At 35.6% G+C, this 23,127-nt stretch overlaps 1 protein-coding gene across 3 annotated transcripts in view; it reads left to right on the forward strand.

The window, feature by feature from the left end:
* The window catches only part of RB1 (RB transcriptional corepressor 1), a 119,684-nt gene that overhangs the window by 87,099 nt on the left and 9,458 nt on the right, over positions 1-23,127 (forward strand). For all 3 annotated transcript variants that reach the window (XM_070471245.1, XM_020876523.2, XM_020876524.2), the window contains 6 exons: positions 14,395-14,513; positions 18,125-18,270; positions 19,725-19,870; positions 20,507-20,611; positions 21,124-21,237; positions 21,335-21,498. In XM_070471245.1, the coding sequence (XP_070327346.1) occupies positions 14,395-14,513; positions 18,125-18,270; positions 19,725-19,870; positions 20,507-20,611; positions 21,124-21,237; positions 21,335-21,498 (794 nt within the window). The remainder of the gene's footprint in view (positions 1-14,394; positions 14,514-18,124; positions 18,271-19,724; positions 19,871-20,506; positions 20,612-21,123; positions 21,238-21,334; positions 21,499-23,127) is intronic.

Raw genomic sequence — 23,127 nt, forward strand, 5'->3', positions numbered from 1 at the left:
TTTCTCACATTCTTTCCTCTCTTCTATAAAATTAAATGAATATTTTATTGCACTTCCAATTTTTTTAATAATCACTTTTACTGAAGAATAAATTTAAAAATGTTTCTGTTTGGTGTAGTAGTCTTACAGAACAAAATTGCATCTTTGTAAACAAAGATATTTTTTCCCTATATTGCTTGAAATAAATTTTGGAAAATAAAAGTTACACTATTTCGCTAAATTTTAGGTTCAGAATTTTATTTTAATCACCTCGCCCCCACCCCCCGCCACCAGCCCTCCCTTTACCCCGTTTATTATGACATTAACTATATATTGGACAATGGGTCAGATTTTGTTTTCGTTTAAAAGCTCTTGTGAGTGTTTTCTCGCTATATATTTAAAGTGTACTCATTTTTCAAGCCCAAAGAAATCAGAAGAAAGTATGTGTGGGAAAGGGATAGTTGAATATAGATGTTACTTCCTCAAGGAGTGATGATATCACAATCTATAGACACTTTTTCTTATTTTATATTACCATTTTTCAGAAAAGGCAACATCTAGTTGTATTAAATTGTTACTATCTTCTAGTTTGGTTCCATTTGGGCTGAAATTCTTCCTTTAGGTTATCAGTGAAGGAAATTTAAGAGCAATTTATTTTTCTTTCATGAATTACATAGCTAATTTAAAACTGATGTTTTGTAGTCTGTTTTATGCTGATTTTTAACCTTTTTAATTTGGACTGCACTCTCACCAAGATCAGCAACTTTTGTTGTTTGTTGATGAATATCCCCTGAATTATAGTCTGTTTTTTGTTGTTTTGACAAGGAAATACATAATCAAGTGACACACAGAAAAATAGGAATATTACTTGCACTCAATAAACTTTAAACTTTAGAAGGCTGAATTTCTTTGTATCACACTGGTTTGGAAGAGAGGCAGTATGTGTTCATAAGACAGGTGGAAACTTAAGAGTGAACAGTAATAAGGAGAGTAGTTAATAAGTTTGTATTCTCATTGGGGAAAAATTTCTGTTATAGTTTCTCAGTAATCTGCTTTCAAATTGACAATCTCTTTAAATATATCATTAAAAAATAAAATATAATCAGTTATATGCCCTGATCTTATTTACTTTTACTTTCATTTTGAATATGGCATTGTCCCATAAAATGAACTAATGAGACATTGGAATATTCTTCCACATATTGATGTTATTCTCTTGACTTAATAGTCAGTTAACTGTTCAATTGTAGTTTTTTCATGTTTCATATGCTTAAAATTGGATAGATCACTATTCATTGAATTAAACTTTCTGTTATTATCAGTATATTAGTATATGTTTGTATTTCCAATTTTTACACAGTGCTTGGCCCTTAGCAGACACTCACATGTTTACTGAGGCATGAATTATACTGATAAACTGGAATTTATTGAGAATTGTTTCTACTGAGGAAGAACAACAGCAGAATGACTGAATGGGCAGATCATTGAATGCTAGATGTTTCAAAATATTTAATTTGACTTCTAATTAAGGAACCAGAGTGAAATTAGATAACTTTAAAATTCCTTAGATTAAGATATGAAAATTGTGAAATAACTACTTACAAAGGCAGTTAAATAAGTCCAAGTACTCCGGTATATTTAATAGGTGCTTTTGTATTTGATAGACTTAAGAGACCAAACAGTTTATTATGAGATCTGTATACTTCTGAAGGGAGGCCTGGTGTGCTGCAGTCCGTGGGGTAGCAAAGAGTTGGACCCAACTGGGCAACTGAACAGCAACATACTTCTCAGAGTTAAATCTGGGAATCTGTTGGTTTCTTATATGGGTTTTTTAAGAGCTGATTTGAAATTTTATGAATGTCATTACTTTTCACTTTTCTCATCATTTTTCAAACTTTAAAAAAAATTTTTTTTTCAAACTTTTATTTTATGAAGAAGCCAGGTCAGTAACTAGCTAGCCTTCAAAGTATATATTTTATTTATCACTCTAGTAATGGTATAGTTGTGTTTTAGTTGTTTTTTTTTTGTTGTTGTTATCAGTTTGAGAGAGAATTCTGTTAGCTTATAACTGTAAGGATTTGAGTAACTTTTGAGTTCTTGACTAAATTTCTGCTATAACTGTAGCTGTGAGAAGGCAAGAAGTTTGACTTTTTCATGTTGTTGTTTAGTTGCTAAGTCATATCCGACTCTTTTGTAACCCTGTGGACTGTAGCCCACCAGGTTCCTCTGTCTATGGGATTTCCCAGGCTAGAATTCTGGAGTGGGTTGCCCTTTCCTTCTCCAGGGGGTCTTCGACTTTTTCATGCCTGATTGAATATAGGCTTTCTTGAACACCGCTATAAACAAATAATGTGTAAAGTGGGCTCCTCAGCTATTCTTCCTTTCTATTTTTTCATATTGGTTTTTTCTAGCATTGATAGTAATATCAGTTTTATCTTGCACCTTCTTTATTCTCACTGCTGTCTTCTTAAACTGACCCTGCTACTCTAATCTATATGGTTGTTGTACTGTCTTACTTATTTCCAGTCCTACCAGTTTACCCTGCCAGATAGTCATAGATCAAGTCATGAATGAATCCACTAATTATTTATTCATTTATACCTTTCATTTCATCCAAAAAGGATTTAAAGCAGATTATAATTTTAAAACTGTCAAAACTGATGGAACTAAATATTTAAGATTTTTATTTTATGTAAATTATGCCTACATTTTAAAAGTTTAAAAAGGGAGTTGGTGTGGCACAGTTAAAAGTTTTTAAATGTGAGAAATGTGAGAGAAATTATTCTGAATATTAGTCATATCCATTATTCTAAAAATTATTCCTTTTGAATGCAATAAATGTTTGCAAAAAGCAAAAAATAAATCTTAAAACATAAATTCTTGAACACATTAGTAAAAGAATAAAAAGTAATACAACATGGGAAAGAGAAGAATGGGAAGGGCAGAAAAATCTAGGCAAGGGGAAGCTGCTGCATTTGGCACAAGGGAGAAAAGGAAAATAAAGTAGCTTTCGTAGTTTTCATTTAGTGAAAGAAAACATTCCAGGGTGTCAAAGAAAAAAATTTGCTTTATTTCAGAAATACATTGTGAATCTTTACACATGAACCACTTCAAATCATGATCTGGTGGTAGAAGGTATGCCATTTCTTGTTGGCTCTCAATTTAGGAAAACCACCCAGTGTCAAATTTTGGTTCTGGGAAAATGTATTATTTGTTGGAAGATTAAGATAGTCCAAATATATGCAAAAAATTGAATGAGAAAGTATGTGAAATAAATATATTCAACTTTAAAAGAGTGTGGGACAGTGAAATTTTTAAATGTAAGAAAAACATTGTAAATTTATTTTATTCATTTTGAATACAAGAAATGTTTGCCTTGATAAGAAGTGATTCTTCAGGGTCCTTTTCCATCTCAAATTTACACCTATGAAAAAAGCCAAAGTTTTCTCGTTTTAGATATTTTCATGATAAAGTTTCTATTTAGATTTAGAAGCAAAACTTCCTCACTTTGAAAAAAGAACATTTATAACTTATGTTGATAGAATATATTTGTTTTATATAAAAAATATTTTAGCCTAACAGGAACATTTATTAAATTTGTGATAATTTATATCATTTGAAAATGATTTACCTTTCTGTTATTACTGCAGACACATAACACTTTATGTTACTCTTTACTGGAGCATGAGTCATCTACCCAAGTTCAAACGGTGGAACCAGATTGTAGGGATGGGTGGGATTAGAAGAAAGATTTAAAAGCTAATGAATGGTGATTTGTAACAAAAGTGTACAAGAATGATGGTTGTAGCAGGTTTAAGCAAAGAGATGAAGTAAAGAGAAGCAAGAATGTGGTGTAAGACTTTACTTGAGTGAGCATGTTTATCACTGTTAACACTTGAGTTGTTCCCTTCCTCCTTTTTTCCTCTCTTCCTGCTCCCCATTCCTTCATCTGCCGCTCTTAAAACTTTATCCCATTTTTCTGTGGAGACCTTTCGATCTCATCAATTCCTTTCTGTACTTCCACAATACTTATTAAACTGTCTCAGTTTTAAAATTATTCATACAATTGAATTCAGTTTAAAAAAACATGGAAATACTTGTAATATAGAGTATAACAGTAGCTTTTGTACAATATGGAGATGAGAGTCAATCAAGTCAGTTAAAGGGCCTCCAGAGCAGATGATGTCTAGAGAACGCTAGCCTTTAAAGTTGAATAAGTTTCAAATTTCAAGACTTGATGACTAGAGCCTGGTAATAATGTCTTAGTGTATCCATGGGGTTCCAAGAGAGTTGGATGTGACTTAGTGACTAAAACAACAAAAACAGCAATAGTCTCATTAGTATAGTCATGTCTTTCTCAACTAAAAACACAGAAGATAATTTGAGTGATTGTCTCAGTTCTCTGAAGGATGCCTCATAACTAGTTTCATTCTAAATTCCTAGAAGGGCAATGAGTATATACATTTCGTTTCTTTCTTTCCTTTTTTTAACTAATGACATATTCTTAAGATCTAACACAATGAACACGATTGCAAGTACACTTAAAAGCAGAAATACATTTGACTTTAAGCATTTATGTAGATGTTTTGCTTTTAACCTAGTCTAACCAAGCCGAAATTCAAAGGAAAAAATTGGCTCTTTAACATATATTAAATGCAAAGGCATATGGAAGAATTAATCACTAAGATTCTAAGCCACTAATAATCCATTCCCAGAACAAAATTTTCATGGTCACTTCTTTTTATTGGTTTATCAGCATGTTCATTTTGATCAACTGATTTCACATTCTTGGGAATTTTGAGGACTTCCTGTCAATACCAGCTGTTACCAGTGCTGCCTCAGAAAGGTTACAAACAAAAGACCGGAAGGACTGACTACAAAAGGGCCCCCTTTAAAGCCAAACCTTTTGTTTTTGTTGTTGTTTTCAGTTAAACAAAAAACGAACCCTTTCAGGCTGATCAAAACAAGAGAAAGATTGCTGGATTGTTGTCCTGGTTATATGGATAGGGAAATAGGATAAGCACATTTAAATTATTTTTCCTGGTTATGCTATCTTTCTCTCTGGTATGCTGTATTTATTTGTTTATTCAGGAACAGATATTTACTGAGTGCAAACTGTGTGCCAAGAGCTCTTCTAGGTGTTGGGAGTATAGCAGCAAATGAAAGAGAATTTCTGGGCTTATATTTTACTGTGGGAATACAGGCAATCAATAAGCAAACAGTTGTATAGTTGGACATATGTTAATAAGTTCTCTGGAAAAAAAAAACTACATTTATTAGGAAAAAGGAGGTTCTAGTAGAGAGTTATCAGAGAAGGCAATGGCACCCCACTCCAGTACTTTTGCCTGGAAAATCCCTTGGACAGAGGAGCCTGGTAGGCTGCAGGCCATGGGGTTGCTAAGAGTCGGACATGACTGAGTAACTTCCCTTTCATTTTTCATTTTCGTGCACTGGAGAAGGAAATGGCAACCCACTCCAGTGTTCTTGCCTGGAGAATCCCAGGGACGGGGCAGCCTCGTGGGCTGCCGTCTATGGGGTCGCACAGAGTCAGACACGACTGAAGCGACTTAGCAGCAGCAGCAGTAGAGAGTTATAGGAAGGGTAGGACATATGGTGATAAGTTCTATGAAAAAAAAAAACAAACTACATTTATTAGGAAAAAGGAGGTTCTATGTAGAGAGTTCTAGGAAGAGCTTGTTGATGAGGGGGCATTTGAAGGAAAACTTGAAAGAAGTAAAGAATAAATCACATAGCTGTCTTAGAGAATTACCCTTTAACTATTAAACAATGTCTTTTTCAAATTTATTTTTAACTGAAAGATAACTGCTTTACAATGTTGTGTTGGAGGGAGAATTAAGAGAAACAACCTTATAAAAAGCTCTCCTCAGTCTCTATTTCCCAGCTTTATCTTCCATAACTTTACTCACCAGGTTCCTGTCCCCAAGATTTTCATGGCAATTGGAAATTTCTAGATAGTGTTTCAATTTGATGAAATTCTGTGTGTCTGCTTCTGATTTTTGTTTGGCATGGCACATCATGAACCGGGAGCTTTGTATTGTTTTGGTTTTGGCTATTTGAAAGTGGTCTTCAAGCTAAATACTTCTAGGAGACGTACCCTCAAAAGACCCCCAGGTCAGTCGTTCAGTTTCAAGTCAGATGGACACTGACTTCTGTGTCCCTGTGCAATTGTTATTTTATCTTTTTGTCTTGGTGCTTTGGCTGTTACGCCATTAGCTCAAGGGACTGAATTTTCTTCTGCTGAGTTCAGTTTTCTAATAAAGCAGTGACATTTCATAACCTGTGTTAACTTGTTGATACAAATGCCAACTAAAAAATGTCTCTTGCCAGCAGTTTCTGCAAGAGTTAAGTCCTTGGTCAGTGCAGTCACTGAACTTTAGCACCCCCTGAAAGGAGTTCAGGGCAGAATGTGCTCTGGGAAAACTGGCAGCAGAGGCCTTCTGATAGGCATTTTCAGGAGAAAGTTTTTATGAACCTGGATTCTTTCTTCTTCCCATGCTTAGAAGAGCACTGAAACATTAACCTTCTACCCAGATGTGTGTGATTGCAGGATTCACCTTCACCGTGTGCACATGTATACCGACCTCCCCCCGTTACCTCTTCCAGGCTACAGTCCTCAGTAAGATGTAAGATACTAAATAAACTTGACTCACCTTTAATGTTGTGCTCTTGTTTGTATGTTTTTAAGTAGGCACAGCTAGGTCAGCTTTCTTGACTTTTGTTAACTATCCTGCATATGGTTGAATGAGAATCTGGGCTCTTAAAGGTAGTTCTATCCCACTTGTTTTTTTTCCTTGATAACATAGTACCCTAAGTTTGAATCTACCTTCAGATTCTGGTTACCATGTCTGTCCTTCACAGTCAAGTCTTGGCCTTACTTTCATTTTCTGACATATGACCATTATCCAGCCCTACTTGCACCTGGAATCATGACTTCAATTTTCTCTGACTAAACTCTGCTACTTTCTAAACACATGGGATATCATTCTGTGAGGTTTAAGGTTTTTTAGGAATACATTTTTTATTTATAATGTAGGGGAGATATTAAGGTTCTTAGCAATAATAAGAGAAATAGAAAAAGCTTAAAAGTGAACAGATGATATAACTCTACTATTCTAATCAGCTGTTTATAATTTTCCAGATTAAAAAATGTTTTTTAATTGAGATACAGTTGACCTATCACAGTATTTTAGTTTCAGGTGTATAACGTAATGATTCAATATTTGTATATATTGTGAAATGGTCACTCACAGTAAGTCACTCATTACCATATGTAGTTAGAATTTTTTTCTTGTGGTAAGAACTTTTAAGATTTACTCTTTTAGCAACTTTCAAATATGCACTACAGTGTTATTAACTATAGTCACCCTGCTGTATCTTCTATCATGACTATTTTATAACTAGAAGTTTTTACTTTTTGAACTCTTTCCCCCTTTTTGCCCACCCCCTGCCTCTGGCAACCCTCAATCTGTTCTCTGTGTCTGTGAGCTCTTTTTTTTAGTCCACATATAAGTGAGATTGTACTGTAGAGTCGACCCTTGCTGTCTGCAAGGGATTGGCTCCAGTACTCCTGCAGATACCAAAATCTGTGGATGCTCAAGTCCCAAAATGGCATAGCCCAATCAGCCGTCTGTATCCACAGGTTCCACACCCCCTGATATGGAAGACTGAGTATATTTGTCTTTGTCTGATTTATTTCACTTACCATAATGTCCTCAACTAAGAGATACCTGGCAGCCTGTCTGGGGACAATGTGCTGATTCACACAATCACCCTCACAGACAAGAAACTGAACAGTTCCATCACATGAGGAACTATATTCCTATTTCTCCAGCCTGACTATACCTGCCCTAACCCCTGGCCATTATTAATCTGTCCTTTATTTCTAAAATTTTTCTTGTTTCAAAATGTTATATAAATGGAATCAAATAGGATTATCTTTCTTCTCAGCCAGATTCTCTGGAGATTCATTTAAGATATTATCTGTATCAATAGTTCATACTTCTTTATTGCTAATATTTCATAGTATGAATGTACTGCAATTTCTTTAACTGTAGACATATTAGAGAATATTTTTGCTGATTCTACTTTTTGACTATTACAAGTAAGGCTGCCATAAACATTTGTGTACAGGTTTTATATAAACATATGAGTTTTCACTGTTTTGGATAAATACTCAAAAGAGTGCAATTGCAAAGTCATATAATTATTGTGTTGTATGGACTGCCAGATATTTTCCAGAGCAGTTGTACCATTTTGAATTGCCATCAACAATACATGGGTGATCCAGTTTCTTTGCATCCTTGCCATTTTTTGGTATTGTTTTAATTTTCTTTTAGCCATTCTGATCATGTAAGGATAGCTCATTGATGTTATAATTTACATTGCCCATCAGGATGATGGCTAATGGTGTTGAATATCTTTTTGTTTACTTGTGATCTGTGTTTTCTCTCTGGTGAAGTATCTCTTCACATCTTTACCCATTTTCTAATTGAATCGTTTGTGGGGTTTTTTGTTTGTTTGTTTTTTACCATTGAGAGTTCTTTATATATTCTAGATTCTAGTCTTTTGTTGGATATGTGGCTTATAAAGTGTTTCTCAAAGTTTCTATAGACTCTTCTCTTCATGTGGTCTTTCTCAAGGCAAAAATTTTAAATTTTGATGAAAGTGCTGTTTATCAGTTTTTTATTTTATGGATCATGCTTTTGTTGTCAAGTCTTAAGGACTCTAGATCTCCAAGGCTTTCCCCTATGCTTTGAAAGTTTTATAGCTTCACACTTAATATTTAGGTCATCCGTTTCCAGTTTATTTTTACAAAGTTTGAGATTTAGGTGAAGGTTCATTCCTTTTCCATTGATTTGCTTTTGCATGTTTGTCAAAAGGCAATAAAGAACAGATGGGACAAACAGATGTAGAATTTAAACTAACCATGTCAATGACTACATTAAATGTAAATAGTCCAAACTCTAATTAAAAGGCAGAGATTCTCAGAATGGATAAAAAACAAGACCCAGTTCTTTGCTATCTACAAGAAACCAGTTTTAAATATGAAGGTGTAAATATGTTAAAATTAAAAGCATGAATCAAAGGATAAGTGCAGGGATGGCCCTGAGGGTAATTCTAAGACTTGTTCTGTGGGTAATTAGGTGATTGATAACAGTTAACCAAAGAGGATATTGAAGAAGTCTTAGCTGATTGGTGATGAAGGTAATACGTTCATGTTAATATTTGAACATGTTAGCATTTGAGATACTTGCCACATATATATGTGGAGATCTGAGGTGTCTAGTTGAAAGCACTGGATCTGGAGTTTGAAAGTGTAGTTTTAGTCAGAAATGTATTAATAGATTTAGGAGTAAGCAGAGATAGAACCAAAGTCATGATTGTGGCTCAGCCAGCATATATATTAGCAAAAGAATACTGAAAAATATTAGTGTTAAAGAAGTAGTGAAGTTAAATGGGAAAGAACTGTCAGGTCAAGGCCTGCCCACAATTTTGTTTTGTATTCTAATTTCCTTTTGCAAGTTAAAATGACCTTATAATGATTTGGCTTAGGATAGTACAAAAACATTTCCTGTAATGTAGGGCCAATAATATTTCTTAAAATGCCCAGAAAACAATAGCAATTCCTGTCTTCCACTTCCCCTATTGTTAACTTTTCTACTAGCACTGGAGACCTTGTACTTACTTGGATAATCAGAATCTCTTTTAGGAATATCTTGACCTGATAGCCTTGAAATCCTTTACTCTCTGGAGACGTTCACTCTTGCTTTAGATGTATGTTAATATGAAAGATCATGTAGAATAGACTTACAACTTCTACTTTTTCTATCCATATTACTTATTAAGTAGGATTTATACTAATCTTGCTGACAGGGAGAATCTGGTTTCCTTCACATGATTAAGTGGCAAAATGGAGTGAAATGTCCAGAGAGTGATTATGCTAAGAGTTAATTTAAGTAGGTTAGCAATGACATAAAACATCTTGCCTGAAACCCAAGAGTAAACTTCTGAATCATGAATGCAAGCAGTGCTATAGATACAATTATACATACATTTTCAAAAGTTAAATATTCCATTAAGTATTTTCTTTAGATTAAAAAAGTCAGATTCTGTATTAGTTATCCATTGCTATGTAAGAAATTATCCCACAGCTTAACAGTTTAATAAAAGAACTAATGATTTACTTCGCGTGTAATTTCTGAAAGTCAGGAATCTGGGAATGGTTTAGCTATGTAGTTTTGGCTCCAGTTCTTTCAGGAGAGTTGTTCAAATTATCAACCAAGGCTGCCGTTGGGTTTGGTCTTTCCTGGAGTTGGAGAATCCACCCCAAGTTCACTCACATGGCTGTTAGTAGCCTTCATTCCTTCACTTGTTGTTGGCCAGAGGCTTCATTTGTTGGCCATGTAGACTTCCCTGTAGGGTTGCTTGCTCCATGGCAGCTGCTTTCCCCTAGAGCACAAAGAGATCCGTGAGAGAGAACCTAAGATGGAAACTGCAGGTTTTTTATAAGTTAATCTCAGACCTGGTATGCCATCACTTCTGCTGCATGCCATGGACCACACAGACTAACCCAGGTACAGTGTACAAGGGTGTGAATACCCAGTAGCAAGAATTAATGGGGTTATCTTGGAAACCAACTGCTACAGTTGATATTTAGTTATCAATTAGAAAGCAAATCCTATCATCCACTTTCGTCTTTGTGCTTTGCTGTATTTAATTAAACCCATGATAGGGTTTTGTCATATAACATTCTAGAAATATATATTGAGTGTCCACTATATGCTTGGCACTGGGATTTTAATAACTCTCTAAAAGTCCCACCTGGAGAAGAAGTTAGACTTGGGATATATTTTAACGTTTGAACCAATATAACTTTTGTGGATTGGATTCCAGTGGAGAGTGAGAGAAAGAATAATGTAGGTGATATCTTTTTGCTTTGGACAACTGTATAAAAGTGATAATGATATGGGGAAAACTGGATAGGAGTGGGAGGTTTTTGTGGTAGAAGATGATTAAAGTTTATTTCAGATGAACATGTTGAGTAAGGCAGAAGAGGACACATGCCTCTGAAGTGACCCTATCAGTAGCTAACAACTAGAGGATTGCTTACTGTTATGTTCCTACTTCCTAATATAGCACCTGTTACAGAATAGACATATGGCAAACAATGGGTGGATGGATGCATGATAACTAGGCATTATTGTCATTAGTATCTCCACTTTACAGGACAGAAAAGTGAATCATAACAAGGTAAAGCGACTCTCTCCTAGGTCAGCCAGCCAGTATGTGGTCAAGACTTGAACACCTATGGTGTGACTCCAGAGTCTGTGCTTCTGTGAATTGCGCCATACTTATTATTATTCTCATGGCATACTTCATTCTCTATATCTGTACTCCTCTGAATCAGTTGGGTTGGAGAGATGGAGTAATAAAAGTGATACTTGGGTGAAACATGAAGACTGTTGGTGAGCAGAAGGGCACCTGCATTCTTAGAAGAAGAATTCACTTTGGTATAATCCTATTGTGATAATTCAACCAGGTAAACCATCTTTGGGTTTAAACCATATTTGAAGAGAAAATAAAATGCCTGTCAGCCACATACCTATGTCCTATTAAAGGCTCAAGTTTACTTGCATATCTCTGTGAGTCTCAAGGTCTTCTGAAAGGTCTTTGTTTGAGAAAAGAATGGGATAAGGCCACTCCTGCTGAATATATGTGGATTCATCCCATATGAAAAGATATTCAGTTCATCAATGACTAGAAAATGTAAAACACTGACTCTGACATACATGCATTAGCTGGTTTTCATTGTTAGCCTTACTTTACTCAGATGAAAGCCATTATTGAGATTGCACTTCAGAGTGCCCCTAATGAATATAGGAAAGAATGACTTGACAGTGGGAATTAGTACGATACATTATGGTGGTTGTAGAATAAATCAGTATTGTTTACTTTTTAAAGATTTTGTTTACCTTAGTTTATTGCTGTTTTAGTCACACAGAGGTTTTCAGGCTTTATGTAGTCGGGTTGTTTCATGTTTTTCTTTATGACTTCTGGGTTTTGGTCAAACCTAGAAAGGCCCTTCCTTATCAAGAAATTATAAAGAAGGAGAGGAAGGGATGCAAAGAGAATAAAAGGTAACTCTGGAGGTAATGAATGCTAACTAGCTTGATTGTGGTGATTATTTCACAATGTGTGTTTGTATGAAACCATCACATAGTACACCTTAAATATATATGGTTTTTGTCAATTATACGTCAGTAAAGGTGAAAAAAGATTTTAAAAAAGAAGTTATAAAGATATTCTTTTGTATTTCTAATACTTCTTCAATTTTGTTTTTTAATGTAAGTAATTGAATTTTTATATATTGAGAAAGTATAATAGCCTTTTTTTCAAATGGTTAGCTAAAACACATCTTATTGAATAGACATCTTCATATTTTCACAAAATCTACCTTCTACCGTCTTCTGCATTTTTATTTACAGCTGCACCACTTTTCTTTTTTATATAAACCTAGCATCTTGGCAATTTGTCTGTTTTCCTTTCTTTCTTAGTTCGAGCACTAAAAGAGTGAAATAAGTATGGCTCCAGGTTTTATGGTCTTGCAAGGTGTCACCTCCAGAAAGTTACAATTTTTGAATCAATCATTTTAATGGCTCTTACTGCTGGTCTTACATTTTTATAAATGATTTTTAAATTATGCTTAATTAAACTTCTTGCTTGGTATATAGAAATATATTTTGTATTGGTTTTACAGCAGTACTGAGACCTTGCTAATCTCTCTCATTCTAATAATTTCTCTATAGATCCTTTTGAGTTTTCTTTGTTGTTTTTATTTAGTCGCTGAGCTGTGTCCAACTCTTTCCTGACCCCATGGACTATAGCCTGCCAGGTTCCTCTGTCCATGGGATTCTCCAGGCAATAATACTGGAGTGGGTTGCCATTTCATCCTCCAGGGGATCTTCCTGGCCCAGGGATTGAACCCGCATCTCCTGCAATGGCAGGCGGATTCTTTACCACTGAGCTACCTTATTGACATAAATCATGTGTGAATAATGGTATTTTTGTTCTTTTTTCCTTCCTGGTCTTTTGATCTTTAGTTTCTTTTCTTTATCTTTTGAACTGACTGGAACCTCAAGTATAATACTGAATAGAAAGCGTGATAATGGGACATCCTTCTCTTATCTCCGATTTTTTAAGGGGAATGCTTTTAATGTTTCACCATTACACATGATGTTTGCTGTGGGTTTTTTGTTTATTTGTAGATGCCATTTATCAAATTAGGAGTACCCTTCTGTTCCTGATTTCTTAAGACTTTTCTTCTTTTTTAACATTGGATTTTTAAATGAGAGCTTTTTCTGCATTGATTTTGACAATATTTTTCCCCTTAGATTTATTAGTACGGGGCATTGCATTATAGATTTTCTGACATTGAGCTAATCTTGCAACCTGGATAAACTTCTTGGTAAATGACATACTCTCTTTTTAACACTGCTGATTTGGATTGCTAATTTTAGAATTTTTATATTTCCATTTATGAGTGAGAATGGGCTATAACTTTTCTTTTTGTAATGTCCTTGACAATTTTTAGTATCAATGTTGTACTGGCCTCAAATATCAGAGAGAAAATGTTCTTACTTTTTCCATTCTCAGAAGAGTTGAAATAAAAGCGGAATTATCTATTCCTTGAATGTTTGGTAGAATTTACTGGTAAAACCAGAGGTACTTGAATGTTTTCTTTATGGGGAGACTTCTAATTATCATTTCAAATTCTTTAATACTTTATAGGACTATTGAGGTTTGTTTCTTATTGAGTTTTGTTAATTTTTATTTTTGTGGAACTTTCCCCTTGGTCTACATTTTCCAGTTTATTGACATAAAATTATTTATAACTGTCCCCTGTTATCTTTCTGATCTTTGTAATGGTGGCCCCATTTTTGTTCCTAATATTCTTTATCTGTCTCTTCCTTTCTCAGTCTGGCTGGAATTTTTAAAATTTTATTAGTTCTTTCAAAGAAGCAGTTATTAGCTTTGTTTATCAGACCATGTATTTTATCTTTGTTTTCAGTTTCATTAAATCCTGCTCATATCTCTATTATTTTCTTCCTTCTACTTTCTTTGGGTCTTTTCTGTATCTCTTTCTCTAACTTTTAATTTCTTTTCTAATATAAGCATTTGAAGTTATACATATTCCTAATTCTCTATTTTGTGCATAGTAAAAAATTGGCAGTCATTTTCAAAATGGAAACAAGAACCTTATTCTGACTTCAGAATTGCCATTGTCAATTACGACTATATTAATAATGCTCACCATGTCAAATAATATGATTTTGATACATACATAAGAAGGTCATGCTTACCAGTGTTGTTTTAATGTCATCTTGTTTCATGTAGGATTCACCTTTATTTGATCTTATTAAACAAGCAAAGGACCGAGAAGGACCAGGTGATCACTTTGAACCTGCCTGTACTCTCAACCTTCCTCTCCAGAATAATCACACTGCAGCAGATATGTGAGTGAAATCTCTTGTTGTCCATTCAGCTTACAAAAGGATTCTGAGCATAGTGTGATACAAGCTGGTATGCAAAAGCATAACAGAATAGAATTTTACATAAGATATTGTTCCTGCTTTCAAGAATCAGAAATATATGATACATGACCCAAAGAAAGGCCATATACAGCGGTACAGAGTACTACTGAAATCACTCCAGTTTAGGGTCATGAGGACAGTTTTCATGCAGGGATGACGATTTAGATAGTCCTCAAAGGTAGACTAGGATTTCAACATGGAAACCAGAGAGAAGGGAGAGGACGGAGGAGACAGAAAGAGCATGAACCCCAAAGTACAACAGTCAGGAAAGCAGGAAACATTTTTCCAGAAGTGCAGCTCAGTGCCTTCGTAGTGAAGCATAGGATGGGCATGGGATCCCCTGTAGAAGAAACTGGCAGCCCACTCCAGTATTCTTGCCTGGGAAACCCCATGGACAGAGGAGTCTGGCGGGCTACAGTCCATGGGGTCGCAAAGAGTCGGACACAACTGAGCGACTGAAACCACCCTAGGATGGGCATAGGGAGTAGCGGTGCAAACAGGAAACTAAAGTGGTTGATGAGTGCCTCGTGACGTGCTAGAAGAACAGTGCGATTGCTAACCTTTTTTGAAGGCTCACTCAGTGCTTGAGAATTACCAAACAGCCCCGTAAGGTAATAGACACTGTATCAGCCTTCATTATCTATGAAAAAGGAATTAGGGAAATAAGGTAACTTACCAAAAGCCAACAGAAATCAGATCTGAGCAGTCTGACCCCAAAGCCCATGCTCTGAAACATTCCAGCTGCATTGCCTTTCACAGGAATGTGTGTAATGTTATGTTTCTGTTTAGTTCTGTGCAAGAATTGACATTACACAGCTCTATGACGCGTGCAGGGGCTGTTTTCCAGAGGTGCCATTTCCATGCTAATTTGTATCCAGAGTATTTCTAGTGTGTGAAACCTCTGCCTTCATGTATAACTTAGCTTGCTAGGTAATACGTAAATATGAGTATGACAAGCCTTATATTTTTCTTTAATTCAATAAGCAGTTGACTATTGGGTGCCAGGAAGCATTTTAGGCACTGAGAATACAAAGGCATGTAAGATGGATTAGGTCCTTTCCTTCACAGAACTTACATTCTGAAGAAAGGAAATAAACAGTGAACAAGGAAACTAATATTTAAGGTCACCTTAGTGTATAATAAGTTCTGTAATGGAAATAAACAGAATGATGTGAAAGTGAGGAGCTGAGAGAGTGATAGAATGTTTAGGGAAGCTTTCTCTATTGAAATGATATTCGACCTGAGACTTCAAGAACAAATGGATGCTGGCCTGCCAAAATCTGTATGGTGTGCATTCCAGGCAGAGCAGACAATGAGTGCAGTGTCCCTGGGTGATCAAACTTACCTGGTCTTAGGAATAGAAAGAAACCCCAAAGCAAACAAGAGGAGAGTGGTACAAGATGAGGCTGGAAAGGCAGACTGCGGCTAGACCTTGTAGAGTCTCATCAGCCGCAGAGAGGAGTTCAGATTTTAAAAGGCTGTGGGAAAGCATTAAGGTTTTAAGCAGAGGGGCAGCTTGCTGTAATTTGTATTTTTAAAGGGCCACTTTCTGGCTGCCATTTGAAGTACAGATGGGGTAAGAGGAGAGAAAAGAACAGGACAAGGAAGAAAGTAGAAAGACCCAGTTTGGAGACAATTTCAATAGTCCAAATGAGAGATGTAAATAAATGAATTGGTCTAAGAAATGTCAGTCCTAAAGGAGATCAGTCCTGGGTATTCATTGTAAGGACTGATGCTGAAGCTGAAACTCCAATACTTTGGCCACCTCATGTGAAGAGTTGACTCACTGGAAGTGATGCTGGGAGGGATTGGGGACAGGAGGAGAAGGGGCGACAGAGGATAAGATGGCTGCATGGCATCACTGACTCGATGGACATGAGTTTGAGTAAAATCCGGGAGTTGGTGATGGACAAGGATGCCTGGCGTGCTGCGATTCATGGGGTTGCAAAGAGTCGGACACAACTGAGTGACTGAACTGAACTGAACTGAAGATACGTCAGTAGAGATACAAAGAAATGGAAAATGTCTGGGGTATGTTTCTAGAGGGAGAACTTTCTTTTCCATTGGATTTGAAGATTGGGAAAGGAAAAAATTTAAAACATCTCCTAAGTTTTTGACTTAAGAAACTGGTTGTAATACAGAGCCATTTCTTGAGATGGAAAAAATGGTGAAATGAAGAGCTCTACTTTGGCCTTCTTAAGTCTGAGATTCAGGAAGCAAAGTAAGTATTATCCTGCTTGAAAGTGAAAGTGAAGTCGCTCAGTCACGTCCGACTCCTTGTGACGCCATGGACTGTAGCCTACCAGGCTTCTCTGTCCATAGGATTTTCCAGGCAAGAATACTGGAGTGGGTTGCCATTTCCTTCTCCAGGAGATCTTCCTGACCCAGGGATTGAACCCGGGTCTCCCGCATTGTAGGCAGACACTTTACCGTCTGATTATTACCTATTATCCAGCAGGTAATATTTTCACCTGGAATTTGAGGGAGACTAACTTCTACCCAAGTTAAGTCAGTGTACAGTATTGCTAGTGAATTGAAGGTAAATTCGAGGGTGATAGACTAGACTCCTGGTACTTATAAAATCGTGATACTGGTTCCCTTTTTCTAGTGTTCTAGTTAATATATTACATGTAGTAGAAATATCCAGAGTAAGGTACAAATCCTACTTCCTGCTCAGAATTATTTCTCAGCTGTACTGAGTCACTCAGTCATGTCTGACTCTTTGCGACCCCATGGACTCTAGCCTGCCAGACTCCTCTGTCCATGGGCTTCTCCAGGCAAGAATACTGGAGTGGGTTGCCATGCCCTCCTCCAGGGGATCTTCCTAACCCAGGGATCGAACCCAGGTCTCCCACATTGCAGGTGGATTCTTTTACCATCTGATACTAAAACAGAATTAGAAGGTAGACCTGGACTATCCTCTCAAATAAAGGGCAACACAGAGCAGTGTTAGGTCAGAAACTGAGAGTTAGTATGTACTTATATCTCTGTCTCGATTTATGCCTCACATGTTTAGTGTATGTGTGTAGACCTGCCTTGATAATGTTACCTGAAATATTAATTCATATAATTCTGTACTATATAATTTAGCAGGATGTATGTCTGTGTTACTTAAGTCTTATGTTAATGAACCATAGTTATCAGTGAAAGATTTTTAAGAGAAGAATCAGAGAAATTGATATTTTAATATCAATGGCTTGTTCTTTTAAGCTGGAGTCATTTTTATTATCTCAATCCCACTTTAATTATTAAAATTGAACATACAAACATATATAGCTATTTTTTCAATAAGGCAGTAATTTCCAGGAAAGGCCATTTATTAAAATAGGGTTAGAAATGATAACAACAAGCTTAGTTTTCCTCTTAAGCTCTCTTTTCCAACTTGTATTTAAATAGGACTTTGGTATAAAACAGTAGATTAAATAGACAGGATGTGTTTGGATGCATGTGTACAGCTATGTGTGTTTGTGTATCTGTGAAAGAGAAATTCTGAGAAAATTTCACATGAAGACTTTTCCTTTGAATACATCTAGGTATCTTTCTCCTGTAAGATCCCCAAAGAAAAAAGGGTCAACTCCACGTGTAAATTCTACTCCAAATTCAGAGGCACAAGCAACCTCAGCCTTCCAGACTCAGAAGCCATTGAAATCTACCTCCCTTTCACTCTTTTACAAAAAAGGTTAGTAGATGATTACTTTCAAGAGCATGGACTCTGAAACGAGGCTGACTGGATTCAAATCTTACTCTTCGGCTTACTAGATATGACTTTGGGCAAGTCACTTTAAAAGCTCTATGCCTCAGTTTCCTCATCCATAAAATAATAATAACCTACCTTATTTGAATTTTGAGATAATTAAATGAATGAATACATAAAATGCTTCCAACAGTGTCTAGCACATAGTGAGCACTCAAAAAGTGTCAGATGTTATTGTTGCTGCTTACTGTTATGCTTTAAAATTTATGCTTGGAAATATTTGCCCCTGACATTACTTCTTCTGTTGAGGTGTGTAAGTTGAGATTATACAATGGGCTGTGGCCTAATGCAGATGCATTTCCTGGCGACCAGGTTGTACAGCATTTTCTGATTGTGTGTGATGGGGTGGGAAGGTCGTTTGGGTGTCTGTGCATGTACATGCAGGTGCACACCCACTTGAAACTCTTTGAAGAAAGGTAGAAGGCCAGATTCTTCTGTGATAAATCTTCTTTCTGACTTGAATAAAGTGAATATACTGAGCTTTATAGGCATGGTATAAGTCCTTAAATTAGAGCAGTGGTTCCAAAGTGTGGTCCCCAGCCAGCAGAATCCACCTCACTTGATAAGTTGCAGAAAGGAGAATTTTTGTTTGAGCCCCAATGCTAGAACTATTCAATCAGACTCTAGTAGGATGAGGAAAAAATCCTTTTTTTATCAAGTCCTCAGTGCAAGTCTGATGTAAGCCAAAGTTGAAGACCAGTGGGATAAATTATTAACTAAAAAATTCTGATTATTTTATGCAAGTCTTTGACAGGTACATTTAAACCAGATGGAGGAAAATTCAGTTTTGTGGATTGCTTTTCTCCAACCTGTGTTCCAGTAGTATTTTTAAATAAATTTGCTCAATATATTTAATATCACAGTCATATTACCACTTAGGTAATCTACAAGTCTAGCATTTTTATAGAGAAATATAAAAGACTATTTTTTTTCAATTTTCAGGATTGAAAAAATTAAGAGAGTTTGGAAATTCTGTTATTTTAAAAAAGAATTACTCTCTTGAATATTGATAGAATATTCAACATCTGTGATGAGTGATTACCAATGAAACTGAAACAAACCATATTTGGGTTGTCTAATTTCACAATATCTTAGGATCTTTCTTCCTCTAATTTTCACCTCTGCCTCAACTTTATCCTATAATAATTCAGCAAAAGAATTATTTTTGCTGAATAGTAGTTTCAGCAAAGTACTGTTTTGGCTTCTATGTGTGTAGGACAGTCCTAAGACTAAAAATCATAAGGAAAATAGTGGGAGAAATGAAGTTAATGTTAAATGCTATTTAACAGCATTTCGTTATAATAGTTTAATGTTTTGAAAATATCTACCTGTGATACAAAATTAAGAGTGAATGTGATTAATTCCCCTTATTTTTCCAGTGTATCGACTGGCATATCTTCGACTGAATACCCTGTGTGCACGCCTTCTGTCTGACCACCCAGAACTCGAGCATATCATCTGGACCCTTTTCCAGCACACACTGCAAAATGAGTATGAACTCATGAGAGACAGGCATTTGGACCAGGTAGGGAAATTATGCACTTCTCTTCTCCTGCTTACTTGTTAGCTATGTACTGATTTCTTAAGAAAAGTTTGGATTCAAATGAGAAGCTACATCAATTTAGTTAACATATATTTGCTTACTGTCTACCCTTTATATTTTTGGTGTATTTTTTACAAATGAGAGCTTTAGAGTTTGAGACTATTTCAGTATTTACTTATTTAATGACATGACAGCTCTCATTGCAAAAACCACTGAAGAAACTTTATCATAGGTGTTTTCTGTGTTGTTGTAAACTACAATTAATTTAGTGTGGAAAAATCATGAGACATAAGAATAGTTGATCTAAAACAGTGCCAAATGAGCTCAGGAGAGGAAAAGATAATTCTGTAGGAGATTAAATTTCCCTTTTTTTTTATTAACTAAAAGAAAGATAACAGTGCATTTTAGAGCACAGTTCAGTTCAGTCGCTCAGTCGTGTCCGACTCTTTGCAACCCCATGGACTGCAGCACGCCAGGCCTCCCTATCCATCACAACTCCCGGAGTTTACTCAGACTCATCGTATCCACTGAGTCGGTGACGCCATCCAACCATCTCATCCTCTGAGCACAACCATGTAACAAAAGCCTGACTGTTTTTGTATCACATTTATTTACTAGATTATGATGTGTTCCATGTATGGCATATGCAAAGTGAAGAATATAGACCTTAAATTCAAAATCATTGTCACAGCATACAAAGACCTTCCTCATGCTGTTCAGGAGGTAGGTAATTTTCCATGGTAAGAGTTTTCAAAATATGTCCATATCTGTAACGTGGGTAACTTTAGTCAGTAATGGTACCATATGTTCTGACTGTAAATTTGTGTAAATTTACATGTCCACTTGTTATTTTCATATTATTAGTTAATTATTTGTAATTAAAATTAACTGGGAAGCTAACACTTTAATGTTCATTTGTCACTTTAATGTTCATATGTTTTAATTTGTATTATCAAATAAATAGGAAACACTGTATTGTGCCAATAAGCAGAATATTTGTAATAAACTTTAAACTTTTATATATATATAAAACACATACTGTATATATGTATGACTTTTCACTTACAATAGAACAGCTATAATCCAAACCTAAAATGGCTTCTTTAGATTGTTTTTTTCCTATAAAGTAATGCATCTTTTTACTGTTAAAAAGTATCATGAACTATTAAAATAGAAACTCTAAAGAGATAAATTCCCAAATTCATTTAACAAGTATTTTTGCTCTTCTTCCTCAGACATTCAAACGTGTTTTGATCAGAGAAGAGGAGTATGATTCCATTATTGTATTTTATAATTCAGTCTTCATGCAGAGACTGAAAACAAATATTTTGCAGTACGCTTCCACCAGGGTATGTTGAAGGCATCCTTTATTTGGGCAAATCTACTTATAAAGCAGTGGATCTCACTAAAATGTTAAGTAATCTCCTGCTTTTGTTTTTGCTGTAGCCCCCTACCTTGTCACCGATTCCTCACATTCCTCGAAGCCCTTACAAGTTTTCTAGTTCACCTTTACGGATTCCTGGGGGGAACATCTATATATCACCCCTAAAGAATCCATATAAAATTTCAGAAGGTCTGCCTACACCAACAAAAATGACTCCAAGATCAAGGTTTGTGTTTTCTTTTTAGGAAAGCGGTAAAGAATGAGAGGGTGTTTTTTTTTTATCCAAGCATAAAACCATTAAGCTTTCTTCATTTACTACAAGCTAGTCCCTAATTTCCTAATTTATATTAAGTGATATGATAAAAATAAAAATCGGGGGTGTTGGGGGCGAGATAATCTGTTTACTTAGATGGCTTTGCAAATTTAGTCATCAACTTTCCTGGTGTCTTGGGTCTTTTGTAAACAATCCGAGTACTAGTTTGATCCTAAGTTTCAGATCACTCTCAGTTTTTTAAGTAGCCACCCTGCTAAACAAAGTAGATTCCTTTTAAGAATTTTTATTCTAGAGTTTATTGAATGTCCTGTGAACTCTTTCTGTGGATCTGTTCATCTTGCTTATGAAAATGTAGATGACTGATTAAATGTAGATGATGGTAAATGAAGTCTTTAGAAGTCTATCCCTACTTCTGCCTGCGGCCTCTTTGTATTACCTTGGGCAGGTCTCTGCTTCAGAAGGCTGCTGTGGCTCAGGTAAATGATGAGTGTGAAGCTGTTTTAAATTCTCAGATGAAAGGCTCTGTGCACCTACAAATCATTATGTTATCTTACACATTCAACAGTGGATGCTCTCTGGCTTTGAAGTACTTCAGCTGACTTATTATATGCTATCATGGGCTATTTGAAACTGACTTTATTTGAATAGTGGAGGCAGATTAATTAGTAAAGTTAATATAGTCTCATCTCAAAAATTGTTAGCCCATACAGTTGCACTTAATGGGCAAGAAAAACAAACAGGAAGAAGGGGATATATTAATCCTATGAAAACATTAGTGTAGTGTGTTTACTTATATAAGCAATGCACACTCATAAAAATTTCAAACTGTACAGTGAAAGAAAAAGTAGAAAATAACTGGCAAATGATATAAATGCTCTCATGTGCCCCTGTGTTATTTTCTGTATATTTGGTGTTTTTATGGTTGAGTATCTATGTACTAATATCTACAACTTACATTCTAAGCTGCTGAGGTACACACCATGTTTAATTTATACATTGCTACAGGAAAATGTATACTTAAGTAAATTTTTAATTATGATAATTAACCCATATTATGCTGATAATGTTAGCTACTTGCTGATCTTAGTTAATTCACTTCTGGGTTGGAGTCCTTTAGCAAAAAAGTCACATTCTGAAAATCCTGATCAGCTATTAAGAGAGCATCTTAACACTCTCCTTATTCACCATATTTTGGTAAATCATATAGAATGATGGCTACTTATCAAAGAATTGGAGAACAATAAAATCCATATATCTATTGATTCCATGTGCATAAGATCAAATCTTTGTCATATCAGGCTAATGCTGTTCTTCAGCTTTATTATCAAGTGCATAAATTATATGATTCAAACAGGGACAAACTAAGAGATTTATGATTCTAGGATATGTGTTAAATGTTGTTTTAGTCGCTAAGTCATGTCCGACTGTTTTGTGATGCTATGGACTGTAGCTCACCACGCTCCTCTGTTCATGGGATTTCCCAGACAAGTATACTATAGTGGATTGCTGTTTCCTTCTCCAGAAGATCTTCCCAACCCACAGATCTAACCTACATCTCCTGCATTGGCAGATGGATTCTTT

The sequence above is a fragment of the Odocoileus virginianus genome, chromosome 8 (genome assembly GCF_023699985.2).
Source record: "Odocoileus virginianus isolate 20LAN1187 ecotype Illinois chromosome 8, Ovbor_1.2, whole genome shotgun sequence".
NCBI lineage: Eukaryota > Metazoa > Chordata > Mammalia > Artiodactyla > Cervidae > Odocoileus > Odocoileus virginianus.